The 11284-nt window shown below is 34.3% G+C and overlaps 5 protein-coding genes across 5 annotated transcripts; 1 reads left to right on the top strand and 4 right to left on the bottom strand.

Moving 5' to 3' along the window:
* Nucleotides 1-220: 220 nt before the first annotated feature.
* Nucleotides 221-2326, bottom strand: LOC108038273. Its single transcript, XM_017115069.2, has 4 exons — nt 2203-2326; nt 1297-1855; nt 825-1174; nt 221-658 (listed from the first exon to the last, which is right to left on the bottom strand). The coding sequence occupies exons 1-4, from the start codon at nt 2267-2269 to the stop codon at nt 273-275; spliced, it is 1362 nt and encodes a 453-aa protein (XP_016970558.2). The 5' UTR covers nt 2270-2326; the 3' UTR covers nt 221-272.
* A 671-nt stretch (nt 2327-2997) lies between these two features.
* LOC108038362 (male accessory gland serine protease inhibitor-like) lies at nt 2998-3339 on the bottom strand. The gene is made up of 2 exons (XM_017115175.2): nt 3261-3339; nt 2998-3197 (listed from the first exon to the last, which is right to left on the bottom strand). Exons 1-2 carry the CDS (start codon nt 3337-3339, stop codon nt 2998-3000), a joined length of 279 nt encoding a protein of 92 aa, XP_016970664.2.
* Nucleotides 3340-4545: 1206 nt separating this feature from the next.
* Nucleotides 4546-4909, bottom strand: LOC108037784 (male accessory gland serine protease inhibitor-like). The gene is made up of 2 exons (XM_017114466.1): nt 4824-4909; nt 4546-4760 (listed from the first exon to the last, which is right to left on the bottom strand). Exons 1-2 carry the CDS (start codon nt 4900-4902, stop codon nt 4546-4548), a joined length of 294 nt encoding a protein of 97 aa, XP_016969955.1. The 5' UTR covers nt 4903-4909.
* A 4190-nt stretch (nt 4910-9099) lies between these two features.
* Nucleotides 9100-9433, bottom strand: LOC108041382 (boophilin-H2-like). The gene is made up of 2 exons (XM_017119296.2): nt 9352-9433; nt 9100-9293 (listed from the first exon to the last, which is right to left on the bottom strand). The coding sequence occupies exons 1-2, from the start codon at nt 9431-9433 to the stop codon at nt 9100-9102; spliced, it is 276 nt and encodes a 91-aa protein (XP_016974785.2).
* Nucleotides 9434-10894: 1461 nt separating this feature from the next.
* Nucleotides 10895-11235, top strand: LOC123037395 (kunitz-type serine protease inhibitor homolog beta-bungarotoxin B5-B chain). Its single transcript, XM_044457738.1, has 2 exons — nt 10895-10979; nt 11042-11235. Exons 1-2 carry the CDS (start codon nt 10895-10897, stop codon nt 11233-11235), a joined length of 279 nt encoding a protein of 92 aa, XP_044313673.1.
* The last annotated feature ends 49 nt before the right edge of the window (nt 11236-11284 follow it).

Raw genomic sequence — 11284 nt, 5'->3', positions numbered from 1 at the left:
TGCAGCTTTTGTATTCAGGTTCATTTACTTGCTTTTTGTTTCATTGCCTTTGAGGTTAGGTTGTTGCACTTGCTAAAACTCCAGATGGAAGCATTTACCAATATGGTTTATGAATAGGCTAAAGGACTGTCCACTTTTAAAAAATCATGCACTGAGCAAAATTCGTTTTATCTAAAAGAGTTATCACAACTTTTCCAGCCAAACCACTAATCGATATATATTGCTCTTAAAAATATCTTTTATTGGAATGTGGATTACGAATTTTATACTTTTCAACACAAATTGAAAATATCTAAATTAATGTAATCCTTGTTGGCCATGACAAACGCCTTGTGGGCATTCACCTGTATGGCCAGATCCACAATATTCGTATTGCTAAAATAGTCCATGGCCACGACGTTGGCATTGTTGCCCCAAGGACCTTTCAGCCACTGATTGACCTTGGGATTGAGGACCGCCGCCCGCTTCTTGGCCGTCTCAAGTTTCTGGGTGTTCAAGGTCTGCTCCATGCTCCTCACAGCAGTGAATATCCAACCATCGTCGCGCACCGGCGAATCTGGTTTCTTGCTGAAAAGCAGCTGCATGTAGTCCAGGGTCTGAGAAATGTTCATAAAGCTGGTGCTAAATCGTTGCCACGGTGGACAGAGCATAGTTGATTCTGGAAAGAAAGCAATAAAAAAATGGTTCTTTAAAAAAAAGAAAATTACTTCGAAAAACGTATATAAACAGATTCCTGGGACACCTCCGTTAATATATAATAAAATAAACATAACTAATTCTTCTTCAAAGTAAAATTCTACTTCTATTTACATCTGGTTACCTACCACTCGCTGGATAGGGCAATTCCTGGGTGGGGAACAGTATCAATATATGCCTATCCTGCTGCAGTATCTCCCGGATATTTCTATTAGCACAGTGGTCGTCCTTGGTGACATTGCGCCGGTAGGCCTCATAGCCCAGCTCCTGGCGAAGAAGGCGGTAAAGTGAACTATAGATCTCCGGGTGCTTGTAGAATCCGATCGGAAAACTGCTGAAATCCAGTACTATCATCTCCCCAGATCGCTTGACAAACAGACAAACATCACGCAGAATTCCGACCAGAGGAGTGATAAGCATGTTCTCGTTGGCTATCCAAAAATTGTCGGCTTCATTTTCGGTGTTCATGTTCTTGTAACTGGCAGGGAAAAAAAGAAATTATATTAAATTTTTTTACTTAGATTTAGGAAACTAACACAGATGTTTATGTTTTAGTCCCATAGTTTTTTATTTCTGACTCATAACTCGACTTAAACTCACCCAATGCTGAAATCCAGATAGCGAATGCCAAACACGAGCTGAGACCAAACATCGAATTGCTGGACCACCAGATAATCCCTGACCAGAATAGAATTACTCTTGTTGGAGCTTCCAAATACGGCACCCGAGGCATGAGTGCCCGGCAAAAAGATGTCCTTCAGCGGCAACCGATTGACGTCCTTGATCTGGGCCATCCAGTTGGGCTGAATCTTGAGGCAATCCACGGTGAGCAGCTCAGTGCCATTGTAGCTGGCCACAAAATGTGGCAGGCACTTGCCAGCGGGATACTGGGTTGCAGGTTGATCGCTAGCATCCTGCCGATTCCAGCCACCAGGGAAATGCAGTTTGCCCAGCTTGATGGGCGTTATCAGCTTGCCCGTCCTATTGGCAATCCCATCGATACGGAAATCGGGTTGGAAGTTGGAGGTGGTCGGATCCTTGGCGTAGATGCCAACCCACTGGGGCGGTCCATAGCAGTAGGGACCCCAATTGATCTCCAGGAGGGTGTCCTGCAGGGTCTTGCCAGTCAGCGAAACGGTGAGGTATACAGGACAATGCGCTGAAACAATTTTAAAGATGAATAATAAATTTAATATTAAGTAGAAGATTTAAATCAATGTTAAGTACCCATTCCTACACATGTTTATGATTGTTAATTGTTTTTTAAATAATTGTTCAAGTACCCAAAATTCTTATTGTTCAATGTGATATGTGATATTTTCAACGGAAATAATTAAGTAAAGTTTTACTCTACTCATAACAAATATTAATTATATTAGAATATTGTTCACACAAATTAAAGTAATGGATTGAATAAGTTTATTTATTATTTCTGAATTCGAAGTCAACGTAACCAAATTATGGCATTTGATTGATGGTATTTAAGTAACAGAACCTAATACATACCTTCCAGGGAACCAATTAGTAGAATTGACTGCAGGAAAGGCACAACTAATATTTTCATTTTGTTCATCTTTAAACTTGACACTCAATTAAAAATTACGTGCACTTTGAATGGATTTGGCGTGTTGTTTGCTCGGCAGCCAGTGCCGAATTGAGAACAGAGATACATTTCTCTGCATTTGGATCTCGTTTTCCGACAATTGAGATTCCCTTCCTCCACACTGCTCTTAACCGCCTTCTTTTGAGCTTAGTAATTGAGCGTTTTCGCATTCCCAGCTTTGAGATCGTTTGACCTGAGAGAGAAGTCCGAATTTCGGACTAAAGAACTTTTTTTGTAGTAGAAAATTTAATTTCTGACATTTATTTATTGAAGAAAGAAAATATTTTCGTAATCAAAAGGGTTTCCAAGACTCCAGAATAAACGTGATTTATAATATTGGTCAAAACTCAAACTTTTATAAAGTGGTAGAAAATTATTATATTTCTTCATAAATGTAATAGTTCTATTAGAACACACTCGAATTCCCATGTTTTCCATTTATATTTATACATATGTACCCCCTGTTATTAGTTGATTAATTTAAAAATTCTTCAGAAAATTCAAATCAAATTTCCACTTAATAAAATATGTGAATTAAAGTCAATAAACTTATTTTTTAATTTAAAGTTAACTGTATAAGGTTTTTTTAACAAATAAAAAACCAGAAGCTAAGAAAACAAAAGAGTTTAGTTATGCAGTTAAAATACATTTTATTGCATTGGGTCAGAGAAAAAAGAGGTGGAAAAACTGCGTTATTTTTATGTTCGATGAACGCAAAGCCTTTGACATTCGTTTAAAGTGCAGTAGCGGTTGAAATTGCCGCCACATCCATGGTACTGCATCCTGAAGCATTCGTTTGTGTGATGGTTATAGTACCACATCAGATCATTGGGCTCACTATTGCAGCCATGCAGATGGCGAACTCCTTCGTCCCTGCCGCCCAAACAGTTTTGGCGTTCTATTTGTAAATTAAATCAATATTTAGTTTACTTTAATTTCAAGTAATCAGTATTTAACTTACGGGGACGTCCTTGGCAACTCTGGGCTGAAGTGAGGGCCACAAAAAGGACCAGGCTGGATAAAATCAGGAGAAATTTCATTTTGAATGGTTCCTTTTCGAATGATCGATTTTAATTGATTTCCCGAAAATGAACGGGTGTTTTTATAAGGGAAAAAGGCCTATACATATAGAACATTTTTAAATAAACCATCGATCACACGTGCCAAGTTTATAATAGGCCAGATACAATGGAATTTAATTTTGCTTAGTAACCCCAATTGATGAGATACACGTGTTTATCGATTCGCTAATAAACAATACCAAGGCCCCAAAATGTTTTAAGGCAAAGCTGTGATCCACTTGAGTAATATATATGTATATAGACCTAGTCAGAAATGCATTTAAAAATGTTGTAATACAAAAATGCAGTGGAGTTTTTTAACCTCAATATTGGGATTTTTATTCATAAACAATGTTATATGTTTCAGTTTTGAAATATGTGGAAAATCAAATTTTTGGAAATTTAAAATCTTTATTTAGCTCAATCTCTTTTTGGTTATTTTAAAATTTTAGTAACAATCATTTTCGGACTTTCAACAAGCAAAAGATCAGTACTAAATGATTTGGTTATCTGATTTTGTTGATTACTATGTACAATTATTATGTACAATGTTTAAGTAATATTATTAAATTACAAACTTCTATAGTTTATAGAGTTCTTGACTTTATTAAACCTTAAAGACCAAGCTCAAATGTAACATTTTGCAATAATTCATTTCGTAGTTAGTTCCGACTGTAATTGGTTTTACACTCCCTCAAAATACAATATCAGTTTCGGTTTCCTCCGCAACCAAAGTATTTCATTGGCTTACAGTCATTGGCCCTCTGGTCGTAGTACCACACTTTGTTATTGTATCTCCATTGGCGCATTACTGATTGGCTGTTTGAAAATGTATTCAGTACTAATATAAAGTTTATTTACCTGAGCTTCCGGCGCAACACAATTGGTCATTGGCAGCCAATCAAAATTAAGACGATTTTCATTGTTTTCCTTGGTTTTGCTTGTTCTGCGTTTACTAATTTATTCATCTGAATTCTAAATGTCTGATGGCTAAACAATGAAAGAATTTACCAAGACATAATATAGTTCACTCAACTTACAATCCTTGTTGGATTCAAATATAATGTAGAATGAAACTAGCAATAGTTTTGTTTTTTATATTCATTTAATAACAATCGAAATTTCGATTTATATATAACTTGTATAAAATTTTGTTGAGCAGTTTCGTTTAATTAGGAGTTTGCTTTATGGGCGGGTAACGGGGCATGCTGCCTCACAGCTTCGCAGGGAGCAGTAGCGATTATTGTTGCCGTAACATCCTTTGTAACTCATCTTAATGCATTTTCCAGTGGGCCTGTTGAAGTACCACATACTGTCATTCGGCTGTGGATTACAACGGGGTCCTCCGGGAGCCTGCCTTGCTGCTCCTTCATCCCTGCCGCCGTTGCAATTCGGATTGGCTATTTCAAATTAAATGGAATATTTGAATCTGTTAAATTACAAGTTTTCGAGACTAAACTTACTGGGTGCTCCACGGCAAGTTTGGCCAGAGACGAGGGCCACATAGAGGACCAGGCAAGACAAAATCAAGAGAAATTTCATTTTTGACAGTTTATCTTTGAATAATCGTTTTCAACTGATTTTACAATTAATTGTTGCGGCTTTTATAGGGAAAAATCGGATGTATTAGCGAGTTTTTCCAGCTTTTTCGCAGTGCCGATTTTGAATAGGGAAAAGACAATGGAATTTAAATCAACAGCTTTTGTTTTTGAGCTCCATTTCTGTCAACAGTTCAGTTCACTTGAATCGACATTTTTAGTGTACTGTTTCCAGAGACAATATCAGTTACGTTTTATAATTTTTAACAGTTTGAATTGTTTTTGTACCTTGAAGGTATTATTTCAGTTAAAAGTTGGCACATTTCTGACCCTTTGAATTATATATTTGACAGTCAACTGTGGTGACCCACATTTAAACTTGTAGAATGCATAACTTAAGCCGATTTTTAAGTTAGAAACCTCGTAAAATTTGTGGTTTGATTCTTAAATAATTTGCGTTCAAATTTTTCGTTTTAATATTAATCAATTTTTTGACCCATTTTCATGTTTGTTATTTTAACTTTATGGACTTTCAGAGTCCATAACTTTACCAAACTTAACTCGATTTCAAAGTGGCATACCTCAAAAGACTTGTGGATTGATTCTCTAAAAATCTGTATTCAAAATTTTCAATTTAACGTTGATCAAATTTTTGACCCATTTTCATGTTAGTTATTTCTAATTTTCCGATGTCTTGAAATACAGTGACTCAAAATTGGACTTCTAGAGTCCATAACTTTACCAAATTGAATCCGATTCCAAAGTGGCATACCTCTAAAGACTTGTGATTTGATTCTCTAAAAATCTGCATTCAAAATTTTCAATTTAACGTTGATCAAAATTTGGACCCATTTTCATGTTAGTTATTTCTAATTTTCCGATGTCTTGAAATACAGTGACTCAAAATTGGACTTCTAGAGTCCATAACTTGAATCCGATTCCAAAGTGGCATACCTCTAATGACTTGTGATTTGCTTCTCTAAGAATCTGTATTCAAAATTTTCAATTTAACGTTGATCAAATTTTTGACCCATTTTCATGTTAGTTATTTCTAATTTTCCGATGTCTTGAAATACAGTGACTCAAAATTGGACTTCTAGAGTCCATAACTTTACCAAATTGAATCCGATTCCAAAGTGGCATACCTCTAAAGACTTGTGATTTGATTCTCTAAAAATCTGCATTCAAAATTTTCAATTTAACGTAGATGTAATTTTTACCCATTTTCATGTTAGATATTTCTAAGTTTTCGATGTCTTGTAATACAGTGACTCAAAATTGGACTTCTAGAGTCCATAACTTTACCAAACTGAATCCGATTCCAAAGTGGCATACCTCTAAAGGCTTGTGGATTGATTCTCTAAAAATCTGCATTCAAAATTTTCAATTTAACGTTGATCAAATTTTTGACCCATTTTCATGTTAGTTATTTCTAATTTTCCGATGTCTTGTACAGTGACTCAAAATTGGACTTCTAGAGTCCATAACTTTACCAAATTTAATCCGATTCCAAAGTGGCATACCTCTAAAGACTTGTGGTTCGATTCTCTAAAAATCTGCATTCAAAATTTTCAATTTAACGTTGATCAAATTTTTGACCCATTTTCATGTTAGTTATTTCTAATTTTCCGATGTCTTGTAATACAGTGACTCAAAATTGGACTTCTAGAGTCCATAACTTTACCAAATTTAATCCGATTCCAAAGTGGCATACCTCTAAAGACTTGTGGTTCGATTCTCTAAAAATCTGCATTCAAAATTTTCAATTTAACGTTGATCAAAATTTGGACCCATTTTTATGTTAGTTATTTCCAATTTTCCGATGTCTTGTAATACAGTGACTCAAAATTGGACTTCTAGAGTCCATAACTTTACCAAATTTAATCCGATTCCAAAGTGGCATACCTCTAAAGACTTGTGGTTCGATTCTCTAAAAATCTGCATTTAAAATTTTCAATTTAATGTTGATCAAATTTTTGACCCATTTTCATGTTAGTTATTTCTAATTTTCCAATGTCTTGTAATACAGTGACTCAAAATTGGACTTCTAGAGTCCATAACTTTACCAAATTTAATCCGATTTCAAAGTGGCATGCCTCAAAAGACTTGTGGATTGATTCTCTGAAAATCTGCATTTAAAATTTTCAATTTAATGTTGATCAACTTTTTGACCCATTTTCATGTTAGTTATTTCTAATTTTCCGATGTCTTGTAATACAGTGACTCAAAATTGGACTTCTAGAGTCCATAACTTTACCAAATTTAATCCGATTCCAAAGTGGCATACCTCTAAGGACTTGTGGTTCAATTCTCTAAAAATCTGCATTCAAAATTTTCAATTTAATGTTGATCAAATTTTTGACCCATTTTCATGTTAGTTATTTCTAATTTTCCGATGTCTTGTAATACAGTGACTCAAAATTGGACTTCTAGAGTCCATAACTTTACCAAATTTAATCCGATTCCAAAGTGGCATACCTCTAAGGACTTGTGGTTCAATTCTCTAAAAATCTGCATTCAAAATTTTCAATTTAACGTTGATCAAATTTTTGACCCATTTTCATGTTAGTTATTTCTAATTTTCCGATGTCTTGTAATACAGTGACTCAAAATTGGACTTCTAGAGTCCATAACTTTACCAAATTTAATCCGATTCCAAAGTGGCATACCTCTAAAGACTTGTGGTTCGATTCTCTAAAAATCTGCATTCAAAATTTTCAATTTAACGTTGATCAAATTTTTGACCCATTTTCATGTTAGTTATTTCTAATTTTCCGATGTCTTGTACAGTGACTCAAAATTGGACTTCTAGAGTCCATAACTTTACCAAATTTAATCCGATTCCAAAGTGGCATACCTCTAAAGACTTGTGGTTCGATTCTCTAAAAATCTGCATTTAAAATTTTCAATTTAATGTTGATCAAATTTTTGACCCATTTTCATGTTAGTTATTTCTAATTTTCCAATGTCTTGTAATACAGTGACTCAAAATTGGACTTCTAGAGTCCATAACTTTACCAAATTTAATCCGATTTCAAAGTGGCATGCCTCAAAAGACTTGTGGATTGATTCTCTGAAAATCTGCATTTAAAATTTTCAATTTAATGTTGATCAAATTTTTGACCCATTTTCATGTTAGTTATTTCTAATTTTCCGATGTCTTGTAATACAGTGACTCAAAATTGGACTTCTAGAGTCCATAACTTTACCAAATTTAATCCGATTCCAAAGTGGCATACCTCTAAGGACTTGTGGTTCAATTCTCTAAAAATCTGCATTCAAAATTTTCAATTTAATGTTGATCAAATTTTTGACCCATTTTCATGTTAGTTATTTCTAATTTTCCGATGTCTTGTAATACAGTGACTCAAAATTGGACTTCTAGAGTCCATAACTTTACCAAATTTAATCCGATTCCAAAGTGGCATACCTCTAAAGACTTGTGGTTCGATTCTCTAAAAATCTGCATTCAAAATTTTCAATTTAACGGTGATTAAATTTTTGACCCATTTTCATGTTAGTTATTTCTAATTTTCCAATGTCTTGTAATACAGTGACTCAAAATTGGACTTCTAGAGTCCATAACTTTACCAAATTTAATCCGATTCCAAAGTGGCATACCTCTAAAGACTTGTGGTTTGATTCTCTAAAAATCTGCATTCAATTCTGATCAAATTTTTGACCCATTTTCATGTTTCGATGACTTGTAAAAAGGTCACCCACAACTTGACACCTAGAGTCCATAACTCTATCAAATTTAAACAGATTTCAATGTGGCATACCTCAAAAGACTTGTGGTTTGATTCTGTGGAAACCTGCATTTTAATTTATCATTTTAACGTTTATACATATTCTTAAGACTTGTGGTTTGATTCTCTAATAATGTACAATCAAATTTGTCAAAATTCTTATCGCATGAATGTTCCTACGCGCAAAACTGTAGTAAACATTTGAACAACAATTTTCAATCCATCTCATGAAAACACATTCTTTATATTTTAAAAGCTAACTTTCTGACATACTCCTCTAGTTATATTAATATACACAGACCCATTATAAATAGTAATTGCATCCTCAAAGTATGTTATAAAATATTATATTATTTTGAAAAGCATTTTATTTTATTTCTTGTTTAAAAGAAGGCAACAACATTTAAAAATTTTAAAAAGGCAAGACTGGAATCATTTTTTTGTCGAGAAATTTAGCGTCTGCACTTTGTTTGACAATCTTGGACGCTACAATAGCGATTGTTGTTGCCGCCACAGCCGCGGTACCTCATCTTTTCGCAATTTCTGTTCCGGGAATTAAAGAACCACATTTCGTTCATGGCAGTCAGGCCGCACCAACGTCCATTGTTGTTTCCTTCATCCCGATTTCCAGTGCATAGCTGAGTAACTGCAATTTTTTTTTGAGTATGTTTCAAAGCTCAATCATGTTATCCTTCGGCACTTACACGAACGTCCTGGGCATACGTTCTGGGCTTCAACACAAGCCACATAGATCGTCAGGCAAACCAAGATCAAAAGGCACTTCATTCTGAATGGGTTAGTCTAAGGTGTTCGCATTCAACTGATCAATTGATCAATTTTCGTGGATTTTATAGGAAACAGCTCGAAAAAAAGAGCTATAAATAGGATTCTACTATAAAAGCGTGTTCTAGATTTTAAACAATACAAACTTTTAAAATAATCGCATATTTTTAAAGCTTAGTTTGTTTATCCTATTTGCTTAAAAAAATGTGCATTTTTTAAATGAAACGCTGTTTGCTTTTATGCATACTTTTAAACTTTTGATAAATATTAACAAAAGCTTGTTGAGCTTATTTTAGGAAGAATATTGTGTTGAAGGTAAGGTCGTATCGACGGCCTTGAGACGGTTCGACTTCAATCTGTGCTTTAAAATGTTTTTAGTTTTTCAGATCGTATTGGTAATATAAGTTGTATTTTAGCTTAAGGTAGCCTTAAAATTAGCAGGATTTTTTTGAGATGAAATATTTAGATTATGTTTATCATAAATTAATTTTAATTTATTTTAATTTAATTTTAAAGGCCAAAATTGAGGAATACACAAGCGGCGGCAGTCTTGAAGAGAACAAAATCGATTCTTATTTCCTCCGCATCCCAGAAACGACATTTTTTGGCATTCTTTGGCGTTGGTGTTGAAGTACCACATTTGGGACATGGAGCTACGAGCACAGTTCCATCCAATGGCATGTCCCTCACTTTTCGGACCAGTGCATTTCGGGGACACTAGAAATGATTTAAAATTAGCTGAATTACCAATCTAAACTTTTCTTGATGACTTACTTATTCGTCCACGACAGGAAACTTGGGCCCTGGTGCATCCCACATAAAGAACGATAAGGGCGAGTACTAGAAGGAAATTCATGATCAACCTTATCTCCTGTAATTTTTCAAAACTGAATTTTAATCTTTATATAGCGTCCAAAGTCATTAAAGCTGAGATCAAAAGCTCAAATGATTAATAAGGGCATTGACACAAGCATTTCGTAATTATACAGAAAATACAAACAAATTAGTTGTCATTTAATTATTATAATATTTATATTTGTATTTATAAAACACAGTTAAACACTTTTTATCTCTTAATCTGTCGATCTTAATATATTTTTAGACTATTTCAAAAAAGGTTCGATTGGAAAAAATTTACATATATCACTTAAGTGTTATATTGACTCCTTAAATACTTACTTTACTTTGTCCCCAAAATAACAAATTTTTAATTCTGATAAATCAATGTTAAATATTGGTTTTTTTATTGAAAAAAATATTTGTTCAGTTAAGGGCACGTGTATTTTGCACAATTCGATTCACCCACCATTCATGCATAAAACACATGTGTGCTGAAAATTAAGTTGAAAGGCAAAAAGAGAAATCGATGACAATATAATTGAAAGTGGGCCTTATAAAGACCGTGGCAGTAGAGTTAAGACCTTATTTCCACCTTGCAATATATGAAACGAAGTTACTGCCAAAATGCGACGTGCCACATTGATTCTCATTTCTGCTGTTATGGTGGTGTACTTTGTAGTTGTTGTGGCAGGATGCAAGGGCAAACCTGGTAAGTAGATATAAACTCCAAGATTACTGAGGATGTTTTCATTTGGAATTTGGATTTTATAGGATCGCCAAAGTGTGTTGGGGCACCAGATGGTGGTAATAATCGCAAAAGAAAGTGCAAAAAATCGGCCAATAACGATATGTGGAATTATAATGCGGTGACCAAAAACTGCACCAAAATTAATTACCTTGGATGTGGCGGTAATGATAATCGCTGGTGCACCAAAGTATTATGTGAGACCTGCCGATCAAGGTGAAATTAATGAAATAAGGAGATAATAAAACAACATTTAAAATAATTAATTA

This window comes from Drosophila rhopaloa, unplaced genomic scaffold (assembly GCF_018152115.1).
Source record: "Drosophila rhopaloa isolate 14029-0021.01 unplaced genomic scaffold, ASM1815211v1 contig_163, whole genome shotgun sequence".
Lineage (NCBI taxonomy): Eukaryota > Metazoa > Arthropoda > Insecta > Diptera > Drosophilidae > Drosophila > Drosophila rhopaloa.
Note: the sequence above shows the minus strand (reverse complement) of the source record. Positions and strands in the feature narration are given on the sequence as shown.

Coding starts and splice junctions, on each gene's coding strand:
- LOC108038273 (XM_017115069.2), bottom strand. CDS start 2,269: ATGAACAAAATGAAAATATTAGTTGTGCCTTTCCTGCAGTCAATTCTA. Junction 1,856..2,202: donor ACTAATTGGTTCCCTGGAAG/GTATGTATTAGG, acceptor AAATTGTTTCAG/CGCATTGTCCTGTATACCTC. Junction 1,175..1,296: donor TATCTGGATTTCAGCATTGG/GTGAGTTTAAGT, acceptor TTTCCCTGCCAG/TTACAAGAACATGAACACCG.
- LOC108038362 (XM_017115175.2), bottom strand. CDS start 3,339: ATGAAATTTCTCCTGATTTTATCCAGCCTGGTCCTTTTTGTGGCCCTC. Junction 3,198..3,260: donor GAGTTGCCAAGGACGTCCCC/GTAAGTTAAATA, acceptor ATTTACAAATAG/AACGCCAAAACTGTTTGGGC.
- LOC108037784 (XM_017114466.1), bottom strand. CDS start 4,902: ATGAAATTTCTCTTGATTTTGTCTTGCCTGGTCCTCTATGTGGCCCTC. Junction 4,761..4,823: donor AACTTGCCGTGGAGCACCCA/GTAAGTTTAGTC, acceptor AATTTGAAATAG/CCAATCCGAATTGCAACGGC.
- LOC108041382 (XM_017119296.2), bottom strand. CDS start 9,433: ATGAAGTGCCTTTTGATCTTGGTTTGCCTGACGATCTATGTGGCTTGT. Junction 9,294..9,351: donor CGTATGCCCAGGACGTTCGT/GTAAGTGCCGAA, acceptor AAAAAATTGCAG/TTACTCAGCTATGCACTGGA.
- LOC123037395 (XM_044457738.1), top strand. CDS start 10,895: ATGCGACGTGCCACATTGATTCTCATTTCTGCTGTTATGGTGGTGTAC. Junction 10,980..11,041: donor AGGATGCAAGGGCAAACCTG/GTAAGTAGATAT, acceptor TGGATTTTATAG/GATCGCCAAAGTGTGTTGGG.